Source organism: Ovis canadensis, chromosome 15 (genome assembly GCF_042477335.2).
Source record: "Ovis canadensis isolate MfBH-ARS-UI-01 breed Bighorn chromosome 15, ARS-UI_OviCan_v2, whole genome shotgun sequence".
Lineage (NCBI taxonomy): Eukaryota > Metazoa > Chordata > Mammalia > Artiodactyla > Bovidae > Ovis > Ovis canadensis.
Genome location: NC_091259.1, coordinates 24,398,610 through 24,424,879, shown reverse-complemented (window position 1 = coordinate 24,424,879; position 26,270 = coordinate 24,398,610). Strand labels below are relative to the sequence as shown.

General features: G+C 37.7%; 1 protein-coding gene across 1 annotated transcript in view; it reads right to left on the bottom strand.

Annotated features, from left to right (window-relative positions):
* GUCY1A2 (guanylate cyclase 1 soluble subunit alpha 2) overlaps positions 1 to 26,270 on the bottom strand; it is a 468,086-nt gene that overhangs the window by 107,445 nt on the left and 334,371 nt on the right. The window contains exon 6 of the mRNA XM_069554938.1: positions 16,569 to 16,712. Coding sequence (XP_069411039.1) covers positions 16,569 to 16,712 — 144 coding nt within the window. The remainder of the gene's footprint in view (positions 1 to 16,568; positions 16,713 to 26,270) is intronic.

Here is a 26,270-nt window from a genome sequence, read left to right as displayed (position 1 = left end):
CAGCAGATGAATGGATAAGAAAGCTGTGATACATATACACAATGGAGTATTACTCAGCCATTAAAAAGAATGCATTTGAATCAGTTCTAATGAGATGGATGAAACTGGAGCCTATTTTACAGAGTGAAGTAAGTCAGAAATAATAACACAATATAGTATATTAAGGCATATACATGGAATTTAGAAAGGTGGTAACAATGACCATATATGTAAGACAGCAACAGAGACACAGATATAAAGAACAGACTTTTGGACTCTGTGGGAGAAGGTGAGGGTGGGATGATTTGATAGAATAGCATTGAAAGATGTATATTTCCATATGTGCAGTAGATCACCAGTCCCAGTTTGATGCATGAAATAGGGCACTCAATGCCAGTGCACTGGGACATCCCTGAAGGTTGGGATCGGGAGGGAGGTGGGAGGGGGGCTCAGGATGGGGGACACATGTACACCCATGGCTGATTCATGTCAATGTGTGGCAAAAACCACTACAATATTATAAAGTAATTAGCCTCAAATTAAAATAAATTATTATTTTTAAAAATCTCCCCCAAAATAAAAGCCCAGTGCCAGATGGCTTCACAGGGGAATTCTATCAGAACTTTGGAGAAGACTTAATGCTTATTTTTCTATAACTCTTCCAAAAAGTTGCACAGGAAGGAACACTTTCAAACTCATTCTACGAGGCCATAACCACCTTTATACAAAAACCCGGCAAAGACAATATGAAAAAAGAAAATTACATGCCAATATCACTGATAAACATAGGTGCAAAAATCGTCAACAGAATTCTAGCAAACAGAATTCAACAACACATTAAAAAGCTGATACACCATGATCAACTCAGGTTTATTCCAGGGATGCAAGGATTCTTCACTATATGCAAAGCAATCAACGTGATACACCATATCAACAAATTGAAAGATAAAAACCACATGATGATCTCAACAGATGCAGAAAAAGCCTTTGACAAAATTCAGCATCCATTTATGATAAAAGTGCTTCAAAAAATGGGCAAAGAATCAACCTACCTCACAATAGTAAAGGCCATATATGATAAGCCTACAGCAAACATTATTCTCAGTGGTGAAAAACTGAAAGCTTTTCCTAAGATTCCCCCCTAAGATCAGGAACAAGACAAGGGTGTCCACTCTCGCCACTATTATTCAACATAATTTTGGAAGTCCTAGATATGGCAATTAGAGAAGAAAAAGAAATAGAAGAAATCCAGATCAGAAAATAAAAAAATAAAACCCTCACTGTTTGCAGATGACATGATACTATACATAGAAAACCCAAAAGAAACTATCAAAAAATTACTAGAGCTAATTAGTGAATTCAGCAAAGCTGTAGGATACAAGGTGAATACAGAAAAATCACTTGCATTCCTATATACTAACAATGAAAAATCAGAAAGAGGAATTAAGGAATCAATACCATTCACCACTGCAAGAAAAAGAATAAAATATCTAGGAATAAACCTATCTAAGGAGAAAAAAGACCTGTATACAGAAAGCTATAAGACACTGATGAAAGAAATCCAAGATGATGTAAACAGATGGAGAGATATTCCATGTTCCTGGGTAGGAAGAATTAATATTGTGAAAATGACTACACTATCAAATGCAATCTACAGATTCAGTGAGATCCCTATCAAATTACCAAGTTCATTTTTCACAGAACTAGAACAAAAAATTTCACAATTCATATGGAAACCCAAAAGACACCCAATAGCCAAAACAGTCTTGAGAAAGAAGAATGGAGCTGGAGGAATCAACCTTCCTGTCTTCAGACTACACTAGAAAGCTACAGTCATCAAGACAGTACGGTACTGGCACAAAAACAGAAATACAGACCAATGGATAAAGACAGAGAACCCAGAGATAAACTCATGCAGAGATGGGTACCTTATTTTTGACAAAAGAGGCAAGAATATACAGTGGGGCAAAGACAGTGTCTTCAACAAATGGTGTTGGGAAAACTGGACAGCTACGTACAAAAGAATGAAACTAGATCACTACCTAACACCAAACATAAAGATAAACTCAAAATAGATTAAAGGCTTAAATGTAAGATCAGTTCAGTTCAGTTTAGTTGCTCAGTCATGTCCAACTCCTTGCAACCCCATGGACTTCAGCACATCAGGCTTCTCTGTCCATCTCCAACTCCCAGAGTTTACTCAGACTCATGTCCATTGAGTCAGTGATGCCATCCAAATATCTCATCCTCTGTCCAGGGACTATCTCTTAGAAGACAACATAAGAAGAACATTTGATGACATAAATCAAAGCAAGATCTTCGGACCCACCTCCTAGAGTAGTGAAAAGAAAAACAAAAATAAATAAATGGGACCTAATTAAACTTAAAAGCTTTGCATAGCAAAGGAAACTACAAACAAGGTGAGAAGACAACCCTCAGAATGGGAAGAAATAACAACAAAGGAAACAACTGATAAAGAATTTCCAAAATATACAAACAGCTCATACAACTAAACACCAGAAAAGCAAACAATCCAATGAAGAAGTAGGAAAGGAACTGAAGAGACATTTCTCCAAACTAGACATACAGATGGCTAATAAGCACATGAAAAGATGCTCAACATCAATCATTTTGAGAGAAATGCAAATCAAAACCACAATGAGATACCACCTCACACCAGTCAGAATGGCCATCCTCAAAAAGTCTACAAACAATAAATGCAGAGAGGGTGCGGAGAAAAGGGAACACTTGCGCTGGTGGTGGGAATGGAAACTGATACAGCCACTATGAAAGACAGTATGGAGATTCCTTAAAAAAGCTAGGAATAAAACTACCATGTGACCCAGCAATCCCACTCCTAGGCATATAGCCTGAGGAAACCAAAATTGAAAAAGACATGGACCCCAATGTTCACTGAAGCACTATTTACAATACCTAGAACATGGAAGCAACTTAGATGTCCACTGACAGATGAATGGATAAAGAAGCTGTGTATATATGTACATATATACAATGGAATACTACTGATCCATAAAAAGGAACACATTTGAATCCGTTCTAATGATGTGGATGAAAGTAGAACCTATTATACAGAGTAAAGTAAGTCAGAAAGAGAAATATAAACACCATATACTGACACATATACATGGAATCTAAAGAGATGGCACTGATGAATTTATTTTCAGGGCCACAATGGAGAAACAGACACAGAGAACAAACCTATGGGCATGGGGTAGGAGAGGGAGAAGGGGAGATGTATGGAAAGAGTAACATAGAAACTTACAATACCATATGTAAAATAGATAGACAATGGGAATGTGCTGTATGACTTAGGGAACTCAAACAGGGGCTCTGTGACAGGCTGAAGGGTGGGATGGAGAGGGAGAGGACATGGGTGTACCTATGGCTGATTCTTGTTGATGAATGAAAGAAAACCACAAAATTCTGTAAAGCAATTATCCTTCAATCAAAAAGCTAAAAAAATTAAAAATAAAAAGTTATATTAACAAATCTCACTGCAATAAATAATAGAGGGACATTCTTCTTGGTCCACCTCTCTAGAGTTAAACCCTATAACCCAACCAACCAAACTGAGCACACTTACTCTTATAAACTTGTTAAAGATCTTAAGTTTCTGTTGAAAAGGCAATCATATAGACATTTCTCCGAAGACATACAGATGGCTAACAAACACATGAAAAGATGCTCAACATCACTCATTATCAGAGAAATGCAAATCAAAACCATAATGAGGTGCCATTTCACGCCAGTCAGAATGGCTGCGATCCAAAAGTCTACAAGCAATAAATGCTGGAGAGGGTGTGGAGAAAAGGGAACCCTCTTATACTGTTGGTGGGAATGCAAACTAGTACAGCCACTATGGAGAACAGTGTGGAGATTCCTTAAAAAACTGGAAATAGAACTGCCTTATGACCCAGCAATCCCACTGCTGGGCATACATACCAAGGAAATCAGAATTGAAAGAGACACATGTAGCCCCAATGTTCATCAGAGCACTGTTTATAATAGCCAGGACATGGAAGCAACCTAGATGTCCATCAGCAGACGAATGGATAAGAAAGCAGTGGTACATATACACAATGGAGTATTACTCAGCCATTAAAAAGAATACATTTGAATCAGTTCTAATGAGGTGGATGAAACTGGAGCTGATTATACAGAGTGAAGTAAGCCAGAAAGAAAAACACCAATACAGTATACTAACACATATATATGGAATATAGAAAGATGGTAACAATAACCCTGTATGCGAGACAGCAAAAGAGACACAGATGTATAGAACAGTCTTTTGGACTCTGTGGGAGAGGGAGAGGGTGGGATGATTTGGGAGATTGGCATTAAAACATGTAAATTATCACATGTGAAATGAATCGCCAGTCCAGGTTCGATGCAGGATACAGGATGCTTGGGGCTGGTGTACTGGGATGACCCAGAGGGATAGTATGGGGAGGGAGGCAGGAGGGGGGTTCAGGATGGGGAACACGTGTACACCCGTGGTGGATTCATATTGATGTATGGCAAAACCAATACAATATTGTAAAGTAATTAGCCTCCAATTAAAATAAATAAATTTAAATTTAAAAAAATAAAAGGCAATCATAGATGGGATATGCTGATCCTATCTAGGGAACCTACATGGATAAGTGATTTCCTTACTTCTTGTTTTATTTGTACCTCTCCTCTAGATTTGAGGTGTTACGCTTGTTGGAAAAACATTGAAAAATCCCACTCTATAGCCTCCAAAACAGATAAGTACTTAGTCAAAATTTCCATTTAAAAAATTATAAGATGGTATATGATTATTAGCTTAGTTCACAATGTTCCTTCCATAAGAGCTGAAGAGAGTTCAAATGTTTTCTCATTCTGGGCTAAGCCTTATGCAGATTTTACTGATAACTCTAACTGCTGAATATGTGGTCAACTTCCCCTTTCCATCAGCTCTGGATTGCCATGGTGGGTCTCCCCACTCCAGCATGCTGATTGGCTAGCTTTAAGACATTTAATTTTAGAAAAACAAAAAAAATGCTAGTATGATCCTCCAAGAAAAAATCCATCACTTTATGGGATCACCTTAGCTGGCCTATAGCTTCCACCATATAAAATCCTGGACATCCTATGCAATTTTCATATAGTAAGACAGTTTCTCAGGCTCACTGGAAAGCCTACCCTAAAGTTAAAGACAAAACCAAAAGTCTATGGGCTGGAAATACATTCCAAATTTGGGACAGGTTTATTTGGCTCATTATAGGATATGGTAGAGTAAATGATAGAACCCTTTTGTGCTGGGAGCAGAAAAATCACTCTTGGAGAAACAAAGAATATTTTACTAGAGATATGGGATGGTTACCTAGGGATGACTGTCACCACATCACAGTTCTTAGAGATACTGAATGGTTTAAAACAAACTGGGAAAGGAGGCTTAAAATGCACTCTAGGATTCTCTTGGGTGCAAGGACATATGTTAACTTCTTTGAGCCACTCTCCAGTCAACCTCCTTATGATGGACTTCGTCTGTCATTCAATGGTATGATCATTTAGCCAACATCCTTATGCCAGGACTAGGTTTTGAAAATGTAGTTCACATTGAGGCTCTAACAAAATTTATTCAAGGAGCTTTCCATGATAGCAATAATGCCAAATCCCTCTAAATGATGAAATGGTCTCTAATCAGAAAAGCTGTTCTATAAAAGAGGATAGTCTTGGACATCATTACAGCTTCTTAGGGAGAGATCTGTGCTGTCATCAAAACAAAATGTTGCCCTTTCATTCCAGATGAATCTATTAATGTATCTCAAATGTTAAAACACATGCACACACACAAAATTGAGGCCTTACATAACCTATAACCCTCTTTCTGATTTGGGAACTGTTCTGGGAAAATGTCTTGGATCTCCAAAATCCTGATTATAATCTCTTTTGATGTCTTTTCTAATGCTCATTGTTGTGTTTCTTTTGATTTGCATCTTGAACAGACTTATAAAATACTTACAGAGTGCTTATAGAAAAGATAATTTGATTGAGTATTATAAAATGAATAAGTAAAATACTATATTTAATGGCAATATTTAAAATTAGAATTTTAGCCAATCAATTTTATACTTATTGATTCAAGGATATAACAAAACATTTGCAAGCAATTATAATTGATAATTCCAGTTCCTATTTCCTATCATGACAGGTGCCTCAATGGTGTGTAAAACCAAATAAAATTTGTAATTTGTCTTTCAAAATTTGAGAGACTTGGGGAATTTTCCTTTGTCTTGAGCAAGTACTGCAACTCAGATAACTTAAATTTTAAAAAGCCTAAAAACTTAGATAGTTTGAAATAAACAGTCAACTGATCACATATAAGCTACTGTAACAATCAAACTTATTTAATGAAATATTCTTCCAGTACGTTTAGAAACATGCCCATGGTAACAAGATAGTAGCCAAATCAAAATCAAATAAAGAGGACAAAAAGCAACTCTAAACTTTGCAAATAATATAAATTAGTAATGAAGCTAAAATTGAGAGGGACAGAGTAGAGACAAAGTAGGGCAATCTCACTAGGGGACTGTAAGTAATGGGAAAAAGTATGGGAGACTCCTGTAAGTTAACCTTTACTCAAGAAAGCAGCTTTGCTAACCACAAAACTAAGCAAGCTTGCTTAGCAACAAGTCATGCAGCAGATGCAAGAGACATGACCCAGAACAATAAAGCAATGTGGCACAAGACCCACATTCTGCCTACAGAGCTCAGTAAGTTAATGACCCCTAGCATATGCTCTCTGCACACATAAAAAACAAGGCTTTATGGAAAGGTGATATTTCAAAGTAAAGATTCTCATTGTACTGAGACTTAAAATATTTTTATCCATAGTTCCATGATAGTTTAGACTTGACCATCTAAGGCCAAGAAACTCCCCTGCCCAAACTGGTGTCGGAGTTGATGATAGAAGTGTGACATCTACTTAAGAATGAAGAAGAAAGTGGTTTTTTCTCTCTCCTTACTTTTCCTTTGGTTCTAAAACTGTAGCCCAAGTTCTCAGGTGCACTTTCTCACCTTCCACTTGTAAATATCACAAACATCCTATTCCAATAAATCACTTCTTATCTATCACTTTACCTCTTGCTGAATTCTTTCTGTGCTGAGACATAAAGGACTAGAGCTCCTTGGAGCTCCCTGAAGTATCACCAAATGATTTCAAAATGATTAAGGGGTTTTTATTATTTTGAATTATCTGAATCTATATTAAACTTTTATTGGCATGTCGTCTTTGATTTGATAAAGTAATTCATAGTCAGAACCAGTTTTACACCCCTAAAAAGAAAATAGGGATGAGCACACTGTAGAACACAATTCCTTTGGTTTGGTTTACAGTAATTTAAGTTTGCTTTGACAATGCTGCATCAATATAAACATTATATCTCCTATAAAAGAAAACCCAACATAGAAAAACAATCCCCAATGATAAATCTTCTCCGCTGGTAGCCTTGAAAATGTAAGATGTGATATCAATTCAGTCTAGAATGTGTATTTTTGCTGTTCGCTTCACATTTGAGACATCATTTCTTTTGTTTGTTTTCCTGGCAGTGGTAGGAGTGTCAGTCACACGCTTGAATATTTCAATAATTACACTGAGGGAACTTAAACTTAGATTAAAAAAATATATATTGCTGAATGCTTTTCTGTTTTCACCATTGTTGGGAGTGGTTTGAAAACTGTTTCTCCACATTTAAAAATTTTAAAATGTAAACATACATGTACACATTAAGCATGTGTTGTGATAAGTCATTTTAGTCGTGTCTGACTCTTTGAGACCCTATGGACTATGGCCTGCCAGGCTCCTCTGTCCATGGGATTCTCCAAGCAAGAATACTGGAGTGGGTTGCCATTTTCTTCTCCAGGGAATCTTCCTAACCCAGAGATTGAACCCGCGGCTTGTGCAGCTTCTGTATTGCAGAGGGATTCTTTATTGCTGAGCCACCAAGGAAGCCCCACATATTAAGCATAGTAATAAAATTAATAATTTTCACTATAATCTCTATATTAACCTTCCTTATTGCATGCCCCTTCATCCAATCACTGTTTTTCTTTCCCTAGGAGATAAGCAACATCTTGAATTTTGTATTAATCATTCCTCACTTTCTACATTCTCCATCAAGGTATTTCAAAATAACGTATTTTTTCATTTCTTTCTAGTTTCAAATTTTAATTCAGTAGAATAATACTATAGTATTGTTTATAATACTATAGCATTTAACCAGAAATCAAATTGCCAACATCTGTTGGATCATAGAACAAGAAAGAGAATTCCAGAAAAACACCTACTTTTGCTTCATTAACTACGCTAATGCCTTCGACAGCATAGATCACAACAAACTGTGGAAAATTCTTAAAGAGAGGGGTACACCAGACCATCTTACCTGCCTCTTGCAAAACCTGTATGCAAGTCAAGAAGCAACAGTTAGAACCGGACATGGAACAACAAACTGGTTCCAAATTGGGAAAGGAGTATGTCAAGACAGTATATTGTCACCCTGCTTATTTCACTTCTATGTAGAGTTCAGTTCAGTTTAGTTGCTCAGTCATATCTGACTCTTTGCAACCCCATGGACTGCAGCACGCCAGGCCTCCCTGTCCATCACCAACTCCTGGAGTTTACTCAAACTCATGTCCATTGAGTCGGCAATGCCATCCAACCATCTCATCCTCTGTTGTCCCCTTCTCCTCTATGTAGAGTACGTCATGAGAAATACTGGGCTGGATGAAGCATAAGCTGGAATCAAGATTGCTGAGTGCTGTGTGCTGTGCTTAGTCTCTCAGTCATTTCTGACTCTTTGCAACCCTATGGACTGTAGCTTGCCAGGCTCCTCCGTCCATGGGGACTCTCCAGAAAAAAATACTGGAGTGGGTTGCCATGCCCTCCTCCAGGGGATCTTCCCAACCCAGAGATCGAACCCAAGTCTTCTGCATTGCAGGGCATTCTTGCAACCATCTGAGCCACTGAGATTGTGGGGAGAAATATCAATAATCTCAGATATTCAGGTGACCCCACCCTTATGGCAGAAAGCAAAGAGGAATTAAAGAGTCTCTTGAAGGTGAGAGTGAAAAAGCTGGTTAAAAACTCAACATTCAAAAAATGAAGATCATGGCATCTGATCCCATCATTTCATGGGAAATAGATGGGGAAACAATGGAAACAGTGAGATACTTTATTTTCTTGGGCTCCAAAATCACTGTGGACAGTGACTGCAGCCATAAAATTAAAAGACGATTGCTCCTTAGAAGAAAAGCTATGCCAAACCTAGACAGTGTAGTAAAACACAAGAGACACTGCTTTGCTGACAAAGATCCATATAGTCAAAGCTATGATTTTTCCAGTAGCCATGTATGGATGTGAGAGCTGGACTATCAAATAAACTGAGTGCCAAAGAATTGATGCTTTTAAACTGTAATGTTGGAGAAGACTCTTCAGAATCCCTTGTCAGCAAAGAGATCAAAACCAGTCAGTCCTGGAGGAAATCAACCCTGAATATCCATTGGAAGGACTAATGCCAAAGCGGAAGCTCCAGTACTTTGGCCACCTTATATGAAGAGCTGACTCACTGGAAAAGACCCTGATGCTGGGAAAGATTGAAGGCAGGAGAAGAAGGGGATGACAGAGGCTGAGAAAGTTGGATGGCATCACTGACTCAATGGACATGAGTTTGAGCAAACTCGGGGGGATGGTGAAGGACAGAGACCCTGGTGTGTTGCAGTCAATGGGGTTGCAAAGAGTCGGACACGACAGAGTGACTGAACGATGACGATTCTTCCATCACTTGCTTCTTTGCACAATATTAAGTTTTTGACATCCATCCATGTTGATGTTCAGTAGCTGAAGTCATTCTTTTTCCTTGCTGTATTAGTATACTGAGGTATAAATGTATCATAGTTTATCCATTCTATTTTTAAATAGATATTTGAGTTATCTCGAGACTCTTGGGGATTTTATGAAAGTATCATTGAATAATCTTGTGTGTGACTTTGGTTGCATATGCACACCAACTTTCTTGGAGAAAACATTTGAGAGAGGGATTACTGGGTTGTAAGAAAGGCACAAGATAAATTTTACTAGTTAATGCCAAGTAAATCATACCATTTCTACTCCCATCAGCTGTGTATGAGACTTCCTGCTACTCCAATTCCTCAGCAATAAAGTCACTGTCAGACCTTCAAAGTTGTGCCAAACTCATATGTAGGAAAGCTACATTATAGTGTTATTAATATATCTAATGTGAATGCTGATGAGGTTAACCAATAATATTTTATTCCTTATATGTATTGCAAAAAATTATCCTAGCTGTGGTTAAATTTTCATTCTCTTTAGGTGTTCTTTGTCAAACAGAAAGGTTTTAGTTTTAATGTAGTAAAATTTATCCATATTTTCTTTTATGGTATGAAAGGTTTTGACCTGCCTAGTCTCCAAAAAGTTCTCTATTCTCATTCAAATTTCTAATTATGTCATATTGTATGCAAACATCAAATCATTATGTAGCACACCTGAAACTGACATGTTGTATGGTAATTCAGTTCAGTTCAGTTCAGTTCAGTCGCTCAGTCGTGTCCGACTCTTTGCAACCCTATGAATCGCAGCACGCCAGGCTTCCCTGTCCATCACCAACTCCCGGAGTTCACTCAGAATCACGTCCATTGAGTCAGTGATGCCATCCAGCCACCTCATCCTCTGTTGTCCCCTTTTCCTCCTACCCCCAATCCCTCCCAGTATCAGAGTCTTTTCCAATGAGTCAACTCTTTGCATGAAGTGGCCAAAGTACTGGAGTTTCAGCTTTAGCATCATTCCTTCCAAAGAACACCCATGGCTGATCTCCTTTAGAATGGACTGGTTGGATTTCCTTGCAGTCCAAGGGACTCTCAAGAGTCTTCTCCAACATCACAGTTCAAAAGCATCAATTCTTCGGTCCTCAGCTTTCTTCACATCCATACATGACTACTGGAAAAACCATAGTCTTGACTAGATGGGCCTTTGTTGAGAAAGTAACGTCTCTGCTTTTCAATATGCTATCTAGGATGGTCGTAACTTTTCTTCCAAGGAGAAAGCGTCTTTTAATTTCATGGCTGCAGTCAACATCTGCAGTGATTTTGGAGCCCCAAAAAATAAAGTCTGACACTGTTTCCACTGTTTCCCCATCTACTTCCCATGAAGTGATGGGACCAGATGCCATAATCTTAGTTTTCTGAATGTTGAGTTTTAAGCCAACTGTTTCACTCTCCACTTTCACTTTCATCAAGAGGCTTTTTAGTTCCTCTTCACCTTCTGCCATAAGGGTGGTGTCATCTGCATATCTGAGGTTATTGATATTTCTCCTGGCAATCTTGATTCCAGCTTGTGCTTCTTCCAGCCCAGCGTTTCTCATGATGTACTCTGCGTAGAAGTTAAATAAGCAGGGTGACAGTATACAGCCTTGACCTACTCCTTTTCCTACTTGGACTGTCTGTTGTTTCATGTCCAGTTCTAACTGTTGCTTCCGGACCTGTATACAGGTTTCTCAAGAGGCAGGTCAGGTGCTCTGGTATTCCCATCTCTCTCAGAATTTTCCACAGTTTATTGTGATCCACACAGTCAAAGGCTTTGACATAGTCAATAAAGCAGAAATAGATATTTTTCTGGAACTCTCTTGCTTTTTCCATGATCCAGCAGATGTTGGCAATTTGATCTCTGGTTCCTCTGCCTTTTTGAAAACCAGCTTGAACATCAGGAAGTTTATGGTTCATGTATTGCTGAAGCTTGGCTTGGAGAATTTTGAGCATTACTTTACTAGCGTGAGATGAGTGCAATTGTGCGGTAGTTTGAGCATTCTTTGGCATTGCCTTTCTTTGAGATTGGAATGAAACCTGACCTTTTCCAGTCCTGTGGCCACTGCTGAGTTTTCCAAATTTGCTGGCATATTGAGTGCAGCACTTTCACAGCATCATCTTTCAGGATTTGAAATAGCTCAACTAGAATTCCATCACCTCCACTAGCTTTGTTCGTAGTGATGCTTTCTAAGGCCCACTTGACTTCACATTCCAGGATGTCTGGCTCTAGGTGAGTCATGATACCATCGTGATTATTTTGGTCATGAAGATATTTTTTGTACAGTTTTTCTGTGTATTCTTGCCACCTCTTCTTAAGATCTTCTGCTTCTGTTAGGTCCATACCATTTCTGTCCTTTATCTAGCCCATCTTTGCATGAAATGTATAGTTTAGTAAATAAATCACTGAGTTTATAAATTCCTGATTATAAATTAATAATTGTATACATCCTATAATATTTAATCCACCTGTAATTGATTTATGTGCAGACATATGAAGTAGGGATGCAATTACATATTTTTTTAACATGGATAACAAATTGACCCCAAAACATTTATTGAATAGCCCATCTTTTCCCTACTGATGAATGTCACCATTGTCTTTTATCATGTCCTCTTTTTCTCTCATGCACTGCAGTCTCGTTGCTTAGTCACTCAGTTGTGCCCAACTCTTTGTGACTCCATGAACTGCAGCACACCAGGCTTCCCTGTCCTTCACCATCTCCCAGAGTTTGCTCAAACTCATGTCCATTGAGTCAGTGGTGTTATCCAACCATCTCATCTTCTATCATCTGCTTCTCCTCTTGCCCTCAGTCTCTTTGACCATCAGGGTCTTTTCAGATGAGTTGGCTTTTTGCATCAGGTGGCCAAAGTATTGAAGCTTCAGTTTTAGCATCTGTTCTTCCAATGGATATTCAGGGTTGATCTCTGTTAGGACTGACTGGCTTGATCTCCTTTCTATCCAAGGGACTCTCAAGAGTCTTCTCCAGCACTACAGTTTGAAAGCATCAATTCAATGCTCAGCCTTTTTTATGGTCCAACTCTCACATCCCTACACAAATAATGGAAAAACCATAGCTTTGATTACTGACCTTTGTCAACAAAGTGATATCTCTGCCTTTTAATATGCTGTCTAGGTTTTCGTAGATTTTCTTCCAAGGGGCAAGCAGTTTCACTAAGATATGTCTAGTTTTGTTAAAAGGTTTTGCATAGCAAAGGAAACCTTGGACAAAATGAAAAGATGATCTACTGAGTGAAAGAAAATATTTGCATATAATATAATATTTGCATATAATGATTGATAAGCAGTTAATATATAAAATATATAAACAAAATATACAAACAGCTCATACAACTCAATGTCAAAATATAAACAATACAATTAAAAATGCGCAGAAAAGAACAGATACACTTCCATCAGGCACATGAAAAAAATGCTCAACATCCTTAGTCATCAGAAAAATGCAAGTTAGAACCATGGGGAGATACCACTTCATACCTGTCAGAATGGCTCTGACCAAAAAGACCACATTAACAAATGGTGAGGATGTTGAGAAAGGGGGACTCTTGTAAACTGTTGGTGGAAATGTGAATTTGTGTAGCAACTGTGTAAGACAGTTTGGAATTTCCTCAAAAAATTAAAAATAGAAGTATCATATGACCCATCATGTCAACTCCTGGGTGTATATAGCTAAAGAAAACCAGAACACTTATTTGAAAGGATATGTACACCTCAATGTTCATAGCAGCATTATTTACAATTATAAAGATATGGAAATATTCTAAGGGTCAATCAACAGATTGTGGTATATACATACTACAGAATACTACTCAGACATAAAAAAATGAATAAAATTTTGCCATTTGCTACAAAATGGATGGACCCAGAGGATATTATATTTAGTGAAATAAGTCATTCAAATATTGTATGTTATCACTTGAATGTGAAATCTAAAAATTAAAACAAACTAGTGAACATAACAAAAAAAGGAATAGACTCACAGATACAGAAAAAAAAAAAAAAACTACTGATTACCTGTGGGGAGAAGGAAGAATGGAGGGGGAAAATAGGGGAGTAAGAAGTACACATTACTATGTATTAAATAAATAAGCTGTAAGGATATAAAGTGGGCTTCCCAGATGGTGCTAGTGGTAAAGAACCCACTTGCCAGTGCAGGAGACATAGATAAATGGGTTCTAAGCCGGGGTCAGGAAGATCCCTGGAGGAGGGCATGGCAACCCATTCCAGTATTCTTGCCTGGAGAACCCCATGGACAGAAGAGCCTGGCGGGCTGTGGTCAATAGGGTTGCAAAGAATCTGACATGGCTGAAGCAACTTAGCACTCACAAGCATGCAAGGATATATTGTATAGCACAGGGTATATAGCCAATATCTTATAATAACTATAAGTGGGGCATAATCTGTAAAAATTTTGAATCACCATGTTATATACCTGAAAATGATAAAATATTGCAAATCAACTATATCTCAAAAAATATACAAATCCCATTATGCACATTGCAGATGTATCAGGAAATTAAGTACAAATGAAGCAAAACATTAAAAGTAAACTAAAATACTTTTTATTTAAAAAGTAAAAAACACATTAATGTAAAAGAAAGATATTGCTTTGAATTACCATGATTTCTCTTTTGTAGAATTCTTTAAGACTACTGTGTCTGAGACCTGAATTGTGTCTTTCAATAATTCCAGAGAAATTTTAAAAAATATTTTCTCTATTAGCTTCATGTACAAGTAATTCCAACTGAACTTATAATGTCTCCTATATATTTTATATTCTTTTATTCATATTTCCCCATTTTTAATTCTCTGGACAAATTTATGGATATCTTCTTTAGCTGTATCTAATCTGCTTCTAAACTCATCTACTGAGAGAATTTTTGTTTTGATTTGCTTGACTTTTTATTTTTGTTTGTTTTGGTATAGTGTTGATTACTTAGAAATTCTCTGGTTCATTTTCAAACCTAGCTTTTCCAGCCTTGGATTTTTAAACTTCTCTTTATTTCTTTAATTATACTAAGTAATGTCATTTAGATTATGTACAATAATTTTGATATCTGACAACATTCCAGGTCTGTTCTTCTCATCTCCTGTTTCTATTGGTTCTTACTCATAGTACTTTGCTTTCCTATGTGAGTGTGTGTTTTTTTCCCCTTTGTTTCATTTTGCTTTGTATTTAGTTTTAGACACTCATTTTTTAGAGAACTTTATCTGTGGAAATTCTTTAAAGACGGAATTGAGGTTGACTTTCCTCGTGGAGGGATAGTGTTTTCTAGTGTCCTGCTATCACTTCTAATGATAGAGCACTTTAATTCACCTCTTAAAGTTTGATTTTATATATATATATATATGTGTTCAGCAATATGCTTAGTAGTTTCCCAAAAGCTACTATTTGTAAACTATTTAACACTACATTTTAATAATTTTATTCAGAAGGGTCAGTCAGAGTATCTACTTTGCCATAATGCCAAACTAGAAATATATTCATATTTTGAGGCGTTTTCTGTATTTTTTAACCCATCATTGATGAACTGTTATTAAAGAGATGGCTTGAATTCAAGGTTAGTTTGCCAAATACAAATTTTGGTTTATACATAGTCATAGTAAAAGTATTTCTGGGATCTAGCAGGTGCTTTCAGAAATATAGCTGAGTGACTTCATCCATTCTCAGATGTAAACCCCAAATTGCAGACAGCTATCAGCATCAAAAAGAGTACAATACACTGGAAACTACATTTTCCAGCTTTTGATGTTTCCTCAGTCTTGAGCTTGTCAACCACAAATTGGCACTTGCTATGGGCACTTGCCATCTACCTCTATGAGGACTGAAACATGTGCTGCTGCAGCTGCTAATTTTCAACACTCCCTGAAGAGTTCAAGGGGGAGAGGAGAAATGAAACACTGTGCTCAGGACAAAACTAACCAGCACATCTTCAGATAGCTATATATTTTCAGGAGATGATTTTATTAGCCCAATTCTTGTATCTCCTCATATCTAGAAAAGCACTAAATTCCTTCATGGTGATGATTGCTCCTTGTGACTAGCAGAAACCATCTGCCAAAAAATATGTGCTTGATTGTATGTATTCCCCCTTCACCAAAATCACATATATACTGACCTTTGCCCCTGCCTATTTGGAGCAGCTCCTCAGATCTATCTGAGGTGCTATATCCCAGTCTACAGTCCTCATTTTGCCTCAAATAAAACTAAACTCACAACTTTCATGTTGTGCTTTTTTTTTTTAAGTCTGAAGGTTCCAACGTTCAAGCTCTGAAACAAAATACAATTCAAAAGTAATCCTGAGCCCTGAGGTTCATAAGAACACCTGTACACTATCCACAAAAAGTTGTCCAGGTCCTCCAATTTCTCGCTTCTTATTTCTTGCTCTATGGATTATCTCTCAGGACCAATTCTCATCATCACCCTTCCTTAGTGGGGGTGAACTGGTCACTGACAGCAGGTTCCTTCCTTGGTTTAATCCTTTAACTTTTTCCCCCCATGGTAATTTGTCTTCCTCACACTTTTTCCTATTCTGTGTGGGTCATATTTCATTTGTTCCTTTCCTGGATTTGTAAGTTATTTCTAGTAATCCCTCCTTCTTAAGCAACTGGCTTATCTAGATCTGTAAACTATAGTAAGTAGAATTCAGAAGGGAATTTCTCACCTTCTTCACTGCTATTTAAACAAGATTGTTGAGAGGCTTACCTGAATTGGTCTTCCATCAGGTGTCAACACCTCTTCTGAAAGTTCCATCATCTTCAGGGCCATCAGAGCAATGGGTTTAGCATGGCAAAGGCTTTTTCTATGGAGCCCTGCAGCAACACAGTATGCATCACCTATTGTTTCCACCTGCAACAATCAGACAAATTAAAAGCAAATGTATGATAATGAACCAAAATAGAAATATTTAATTATCTGTGATCACAAATGTTGCTGGAAAATGTATCAGCAAAGCACCAATAATTAAACAATTAGAAAACTTGAGTGTAATCATAGCAGAGTCAAATACTAACATCCAGAGCTGTTTGTTCATCAACATCACCATAGATGATCATTAAAACCAGAAAAAACTAGAATATAAAATAATTATCCTCCACAAAAATAGGATTGTCACTATTTTGCCTGGAAAATTTCCAAATAATAATATTTTACAAAGACACTCTCATCTCCTCAAACCTTCAAGTAGACCTTCACTGGAAAGTAATTCTCTGCAGTTTTCCCAAAATACTCCACACTTTATTTTAGTGTTAATTTTTTAATTGAAGTATAGTCGATTTACAATGTTGTGTTAATTTCAGGTATCACTATGTTTGATATATCTATAATTTATTGTCTAGCCTATTCTTAACTCTTAATAATTCTAACACTGAACACTTCTTGAATTCATACTCTCTACCATTAATAGCATCGACTGCTTAACATGCAGTTGATTTAATCCTCACAAATATCCTAAGTGGAAGAATTAGTATTGGTTATATTTGAGGGATTACAAATAGATGCACAGAAACCCCTCCATAATCTTACAATTAAAGAGTTTGCAGACACTGTCAAGAGTCTTTCCAGATCCTGTTGTAATTCTTTTTTAAATTTATTTTTTAATTGAAGGAAAGTTGCTGTATAATGTTGTGCTGGTTTCTGTCATACATCAACATGAATCAGCCATAGATATACATGTGGGCTTTCCTGTAGCTCGGGTGGTAAAGAATTTGCCTGCAAGGCAGGAGACCTGGATTCAATCCCTGGGTTGGGATGATCCCCTAGAGAAGGAAATGGCAACCCACTCCAGTATTCTTGCCTGAAGAATCCCATGGACAGAGAAGCCTGATGGGTTACAGTCTACAGGGTCACAAACAGTCAGACATGACTAAATGACCAACACTACTGCTACTACTATACATATGTCACTTCCCTCTCAATCCTCCCTTCCATCTTCCATCTCATCCCATCCCTCTAGGTTGTCATAGAGCATTGGTTTGAGCTCCCTGCATCATATAGCAAATTCCCACTGGCTATCTATTTTACATATGGTAATGTATATGTTTCAATGCTACTATCTCAAGTCGTCCCACCCTCTTTCCCGTTCTGTGTGCACAAGTGTGTTCTCTATGTCTGCATCTCTATTGCTGCCCTAGGAATAGGTTCATCAGTATCAGTTTTCTAGATTCCATATATATGCATTAATATACAACATTTGTTTTTCTCTTTCTGACTTACTTCACTCTGGGTAACAGGTTCTAGGTTTATCCATCTCACTAAAAGTGGCTCAAATTTGTTCCTTTTTATAGATGAATAACACTCCATTGTACATATGTATCACAACTTCTTTACCATTCATCTGTCAATGGACATCTAGGTTGCTTCCATGTCCTGGCTACCATAAATAGTACTGCAATGAACATTGGAGTACATGTGACTTTTCCAATTATGGTTTTGTCAGAGTATGTACCCAGTAGTGGGATTAGTGGGTCATATGGAAGATTTATTCCAAGTTTTTAAAGAAAATTCCATACTGTTCTCCATGGTGACTGTATTAATTTGCATTCTCAACAGTGTGCTGAGATTCTCTTTTCTCCTCATCCTTCCCAGCATTTATTATTTGTAGATATTTTGATGATAGCCATTCTGACTGGTGTGAGGTGATAGCTCATTGAAGCTTTGATTTGCATTTCTCTAATAATAGGTGATGTTGAGCATCTTTTCATGTGTTATTAGCCATCTGTATGTCTTCTTCAGGGAAATGTCTGTTTTAGTCTTCTGCCCATTTTTTATTGGATTGTTTTTCTGATATTGAGCTGCATGAGCTTCTTGTGTATTTTACAGATTAAGTTTTTGTCAGCTATCTCACTTACAGTTATTTTCTCCCAATCTGAGGGTTATCTTTCATCTTCTTTACACTTTCCTTTGCTGTGCAAAAGCATTTAATCATCATCCATTTGTTTATTTTTGTTTTTATTTCCATTACTCTAGGAGGTAGATCAAAGAAGATCTTTCTATGTCTTGTGTCAAGGAGTGTTCTAAGTTTTCCTCTAAGAGTTTTATAGTTTCTGGCATTACATTTATGTCTTTAATGCATTGTGAATTTATTTTTGTATATTGTGTTAGGAAGTATTCTAATTTCTTTCTTTCTTTTTTTTTTAATGTATAGCTATCCAGTTTTCCCAACACAATTTATGGAGGAGACTGTCTTTTCTCCATGGGATATTCTTGCCTCCTTTGTCAAAGCGAAGGTGTTCATAGGAGCATAGGTTTATCTTTGGGCTTTCCACCTTGTTCCATTGGTATATATTTCTAGCTGGTGTTTTTTTTTTTTTGTCAGTACCATACCATCTTGATGACTTTAACTTTGTAGTAGAGTCTGAGGACAGGAAGATTGATTCCTCAAGCTCCATTCTTCATTTTCAAGATTGCTTGGGCTATTCAGGGTCTTTTGTGCATCCATATAATGAATTTATTTTTACGGCCTAGTAATCTTCCATTGTATACATGTACCACAACTTCTCTGTCCATTCATCAGTCAGTGGACATTTAGGTTGCTTCCATGTCCTAGCTATTGTAACTAGTGATGCAGTGAACACTGGGGTTCATGAGTCTTTTAGAATTGTGACTTTCAGCATATAAGCTCAGTAGTGGAATTGCTGGGTCATATGGCATAATTATTCCTAGTTTTTATTTATTTTTTCAATATTATTTTTTTTCAATTGGAGGCTAATTACTTTACAATATGGTATTGGTTTTGCCATACATTGACTTGAATCTGCCACAGGTGTACATGTGTTCCCCATCCTGAACCCCCCTCCCACCTCCCTCCCCATACTATCCCTCTGGGTCACCCAGTGCACCAGCCCTGAGCATCCAGTATCATGCATCAAACCTGGACTGGCGATTCATTTCACATATGATAATATACATGTTTCAATGCCATTCTCCCAAACCATCCCACCCTCACCCTCTCCCACAGAGTCCAAAAGACTGTTCTATACATCTGTGTCTCTTTTGCTGTCTTGCATACAGGGTTATCGTTACCATCTTCCTATATTCCATATATATCCGTTAGTATACTGTATTGGTGTTTTTCTTTCTGGCTTACTTTACTCTGTATAATCGGTTCCATTTTTATCCACTTCATTAGAACTGATTCAAATGTATTTTTAATGGCTGGGTAATACTCCATTGTGTATATGTACCACTGCTTTCTTATCCATTCGTCTGCTGATGGACATCTAGGTTGCTTCTGTGTCCTGGCTATTATAAACAGTGCTGTGATGAACACTGGGGTACACGTGTCTCTTTCGATTCTGGTTTCCTCGGTGTGTATGCCCAGTAGTGGGATTGCTGGGTCATATGGCAGTTCTATTTCCAGTTTTTTAAGGAATCTCCACACTGTTCTCCATAGTGGCTGTACTAGTTTGCAGTAGTACAAACTACTGTTCTCCTCTAGGAGTTTTATAGTTTCTGGTCTTACATTCAGATCTTTAATCCATTTTGAGTTTATTTTTGTGTATGGTGTTAGAAAGTGTTCTAGTTTCATTCTTTTACAAGTGGTTGACCAGCTTTCCCAGCACCACTTGTTAAAGAGATTGTTTTTTCTCCACCAACAGTATAAGAGGGTTCCCTTTTCTCCATACCCTATGCAGCATTTATTGCTTGTAGACTTTTGGATAGCAACCATGCTGACTGGCTTGAACTGGTACTTCATTGCGGTTTTGATTTGCATTTCTCTGATAATGAGTGATGTTGAACATCTTTTCATGTGTTTGCTAGACATCTGTATGTCTTCTTTGGAGAAATGTCTGTTTAGTTCTTTAGCCCATTTTTTGATTGGGTCATTTATTTTTTTTGGAATTGAGATGCAGGAGTTGCTTGTATATTTTTGAGATTAGTTGTTTGTCAGTTGCTTCATTTGCTGTTATTTTCTCCCATTCTGAAGGCTGTCTTTTCACCTTGCTTATAGTTTCCTTTGTTGTGCAGAAGCTTTTAATTTTAGTTAGGTTCCATTTGTTTATTTTTGCTTTTATTTCCAATATTCTGGGAGGTGGATCATAGAAGATCCTGCTGTGATTTATGTCGGAGAGTATTTTGCCTATGTTTTCCTCTAGGAGTTTTATAGTTTCTGGTCTTACCTTTAGATCTTTAATCCATTTTGAGTTTATTTTTGTGTATGGTGTTAGAAAGTGTTCTAGTTTCATTCTTTTACAAGTGGTTGACCAGGTTTCCCAGCACCACTTGTTAAAGAGATTGTCTTTTCTCCATTGTATACTCTTGCCTCCTTTGTCAAAGATAAAGTGTCCATAGGTGCATGGATTTATCTCTGGGCTTTCTACTTTGTTCCACTGATCTATATTTCTGTCTTTGTGCCAGTACCATAGTGTATTGATGACTGTAGCTTTGTAGTATATCTGAAGTCAGGCAGGTTGATTCCTCCAGTTCCATTCTTTTTTCTCAAGATTGCTTTGGCTATTCAAGGTTTTTTGTATTTCCATACAAATTGTGAAATTATTTGTTTTAGCTCTGTGAAGAATACCGTTGGTAGCTTGATAGGGATTGCATTGAATCTATAGATTGCTTTGGGTAGTATACTCATTTTCACTATATTGGTTCTTCTGATTCACGCGCACGGCATATTTCTCCATCTATTAGGGTCCTCTTTGATTTCTTTCACCAGTGTTTCATAGTTTTATATATATATAGGTCTTTTGTTTCTTTAGGTAGATATATCCTAAGTATTTTATTCTTATTGTTGCAATGGTGAATGGAATTGTTTCCTTAATTTCTCTTTCTATTTTCTCTTATTAGTGTATAGGAATGCAAGGGATTTCTCTGTGTTGATTTTATATCCTGCCACTTTACTATATTCATTGATTAGCTCTAGTAATTTTCTGGTGGAGTCTTTAGGGTTTTTTATGTAGAGGACCACGTCATCTGCAAACAGTGAGAGTTTTACTTCTTCTTTTCCAATTTGGATTCCTTTTATTTCTTTTTCTGCTCTGATTGCTGTGGCCAAAACTTCCAAAACTATGTTGAATGGTAGTGGTGAAAGTGGGCACCCTTGTGTTGTTCCTGACTTTAGGGGAAATGCTTTCAATTTTTCACCATTGAAAATAATGTTTGCTGTGGGTTTGTCATATATAGCTTTTATTATGTTGAGATATGTTCCTTCTTTTCTTGCTTTCTGGAGAGTTTTTATCATTAATGGATGTTGAGTTTTGTCAAAGGCTTTCTCTGCATCTATTGAGATAATCATATGGCATTTAATTTTCAATTTGTTAATGTGGTATATTACATTGATTGATTTGCGGATATTGAAGAATCCTTGCATCCCTGGGATAAAGCCCATTTGGTCATGATGTATGATCTTTTTAATGTGTTGTTGGATTCTGTTTGCTAGAATTTTGTTAAGGATTTTTGCATCTATGTTCATCAGTGATATTGGCCTTTAGTTTTCTTTTTCTGTGGCATCTTTGTCAGGTTTTGGTATTAGGGTGATGGTGGCCTCATAGAATGAGTTTGGAAGTTTACCTTCTTCTGCAATTTTCTGGAAGAGTGTGAGTAGGATAAGTGTTAGCTCTTCTTTAAATTTTTCATAGAATTCAGCTGTGAAGCCGTCTGGACCTGGGCTTTTGTTTGCTGGAAGTTTTCTGATTACTGTTTCAACTTCTGTGCTTATGGTGAGTCTGTTAAGATTTTCTATTTTTCCTGGTTCAGTTTTGGAAAGTTGTACTCTTCTAAGAATTTGTCCATCTCTTCCAAGTTGTCCATTTTATTGGCATATAATTGCTGATAGTAGTCTCTTATGATCCTTTGTATTTCTGTGTTGTCTGTTGTGATCGCTCCATTTTCATTTCTAATTTTATAGATTTGATTTTTCTACCTTTGTTTCTTGATGAGTCTGGCTAATGGTTTGTCAATTTTATTTATCCCCTCAAAGAACCAGCTTTTGGCTTTGTTGACTGTTCCTATGGTCTCTTTTGTTTCTTTGGCATTTATTTCTGTCCTAATTTTGAAGATTTCTTTGCTTCTACTAGCCCTGGGGTTCTTCATTTTTTCCTTTTCTAGTTCCTTTAGGTGTAGAGTTAGGTTATTTATTTGACTTTTTTCTTGTTTCTAGAGGTATGCCTGTATTGCTACCAACTTTCCTCTTAGCACTGCTTTTATAGTGTCCAACAGGTTTTGGGTGTTGTGTTTTCATTTTCATTTGTTTCTATGCATATTTTGATTTCTTTTTATATTTCTTCTGTGATTTGTTAGTTATTCAGAAGTGTGTTTTTCAGCCTCCATATGTTGGGATTTTTAATAGTTTTTCTCCTGCAATTGAGATCTAATCTTACTCTACTGTGGTCAGAAACAATGCTTGGAATGATTTCAATTTTTCTGAATTTACCAAGGCTAGATTAATGGCCCAGGATGTGATCTATCCTGGAGAAAGTTCTGTGTGCGCTTGAGAAAAAGGTGAAATTCATTGTTTTGGGGTGAAATGTCCTATAGACATCAATTAGGTCTAAATGATCTATTGTATCATTTAAAGTTTGTGTTTCCTTGTTAATTTTCTGTTTAGTTGATCTATCCATAGATGTGAGTGGGGTGTTTAAGTCTCCAACTATTATTGTGTTATTGTCAATTCCACCTTTCATACTTGTTAGCATTTCTCTTATATATTGTGGTGCTCCTACGTTGGGTGCATACATATTTATAATTGTTATATCTTCTTCTTGGATTGATCTTTTGATCATTATGTAGTGGCCTTCTTTGTCTCTTTCCACAGCCTTTGCTTTAAAGTCTATTTTATCGGATATGAGTATTGTTACTCCTGCTTTCTTTTGGTCTCTATTTGCATGGAATATCTTTTCCAGCCCTTCACTTTCAGTCTGTATGTGTCCCTTGTTTTGAGGTGGGTCTCTTGTAGACAACACATATAGGGGTCTTTTTTTTTATCCATTCAGTCAGTCTTTGTCTTTTGGTTGTGGCATTCAACCCATTTATGTTTAAGGTAATTATTGATAAGTATGATCCCATTGCCATCTACTTTATTGTTTTGGGTTTGAGTTTATTCTGTGTTTCCTGTCTAGAGAAGATCCTTTAGCTTTTTTTGGAGAGCTGGTTTGGTGGTGCTGAATTCTCTCAACTTTTGCTTGTCTGTAAAGCTTTTGATTTCTCCTTCATATTTGAATGAGATCCTTGCTGGGTACAGTAATCTGGGCTGTAGGTTATTTTCCTTCATCACTTTAAGTATGTCCTGCCATTCCCTCCTGGCCTGAAGAGTTTCTATTGAAAGATCAGCTGTTATCCTTATTGGAATCCCCTTGTGTATTATTTGTTGTTTTTCCCTTGCTGCTTTTAATATTTGTTTTTGTGTGTTTGATCTTTGTTAATTTGATTAATATGTGTCTTGGGGTGTTTCGCCTTGGGTTTATCCTATTTGGAACTCTCTGTGTTTCTTGAACTTGGGTGATTATTTCCTTCCCCATTTTAGGGAAGTTTTCAACTATTATCTCCTCAAGGATTTTCTCATGGTCTTTCTTTTTGTCTTTTTCTTCTGGGACTCCTATGATTTGAATGCTGGGGCATTTACCATTGTCCCAGAGCCCTCTGAGATTGTCCTTATTTCTTTTAATTCATTTTTTTCCCCTCTCTGATTCATTTATTTCTACCATTCTATCTTCTACCTCACTTATCCTATCTTCTGCCTCCGTTATTCTACTGTTGGTCCCCTCCAGAATGTCTTTGATCTTATTTATTGCATTATTCATTACATATTGACTCTTTTTTATTCCTTCTAGTTCCTTGTTAAACCTTTCTTGCATCTTCTCAATCCTTGTCTCCAGGCTATTTATCTGTAACTCCATTTTGTTTTCAAGATTTTGGATCATTTTCACTATCATTATTCGGAATTCTGTATCAGGTAGATTCCCTATCTCTTCCTCTTTTGTTTGGTTTGGTGGGCATTTATCCTGTTCCTTTACCTGCTGGGTATTTCTCTGCCTCTTCAGCTTGTTTATATTCGTGTGTTTGGGGTGGCCTTTCTGTGTTCTGGCAGTTTGTGGAGTTCTCTTTATTGTGGAGTTTCCTCACTGTGGGTGGATTTCTATGGGTGGCTTGTCAATTCTTCCTGGTTAGGGAAGCTTGTGTCCATGTTCTGGTGGGTGGAGCTGGATTTATTCTCTTTGGAGTGCAATGAAGTGTCCAGTAATGAGTTATGAGATGTCAGTGGGTTTGGAGTGACTTTGGGCAGCCTGTATATTGAAGCTCAGGATTATGTTCCTGTGTTGCTGGAGAATTTGTGTGGTATGTTTTGCTCTGGAACTTGTTGGCCCTTGGGTGGTGCTTGGTTTCAGTGTAGGTATGGAGGCATTTGATGAGCTCCTATTGATGAATGTTCCCTGGAGTCGGGAGTTCTCTGGTGTTCTCAGGATTTGGACTTGAGCCTCCTGCCTCTGGTTTTCTGTCTTATTCTTACAGTAGCCTCAAGACTTCTCCATCTGTCACTTTCAAAGCATTTTCCTATTTTTGCTTCTTCTGTTTGCTAGTCTCTTCAGTGTCTGATTTCCACCCTGACACAAGGGGGCGGTGGTGAACACTTTTAGGCTCACTTGTTCTGTCATGCTGTGGGGAGGGAGGAACACTGCAAACAAATAACACTGGTGTGTGCTCACAGTATCTTGGCCACACTGGGCTTGCCCCCACACATGGTGTTTGTGCTTTCCCTGTCTACACTGCTTAGGCTCTAGGTTGCTCTGCTGGGAACTGTCTGAGGTCGGCCCTGGATTGTATGCACTTCCCAGGTCTAAGTCGCTCAGGTTCAGGCACTCGAGTAGTCCTCAGAGGCGCAGACTTGGTTGGGCCTGCATTTGTACACTTCCGAGGTCTAAGCAGCTCAGGTGACCAGTTTGGCGAGCATGGTTGCTGCGACTTATCACCTCCCCCATCCCCGCTGCTTGGTTTTCTGGGTGTACAACCAGCACACCTTCTCAGGTGGATGTTGACAGTCCAGAATCCCAAGAGGTCTTGGTTAGCAATGAAGCTTGCTTGCAGTTTAGTAGATGATGGCTCTCTGGGGCCGTGATTGCCCCCTTCCAGCTCTAGGTGCCCTCGCCTGCCTGTCTCCAGCAGGGAATGGGCTGGTCTGAAGCCGGCCAGCTCTAGTCAGTCATTTGTTCTGTGAGTGGGCCTGGTGGTGTCTTAGGTTAGGGCTTTTTGCAGGGTAGCTATCCCATAGTCTGGTTTGTTATCTCAAGTTAGTTCCCTCAGACTGCCTTTGGGGCATTCAGGCCTGGTCCTTATTCTAAGCAAAGCAGCCCACGCCTCCCTGCCCAGCCCCTGCTTGCTAGCAGCGGATGTAGGTGTCTGCACTGCTTCTCCGCTGGGAGTTACCATTGGGCATGTAATCAGTGGGGTTTAATTATTTATTTTTCC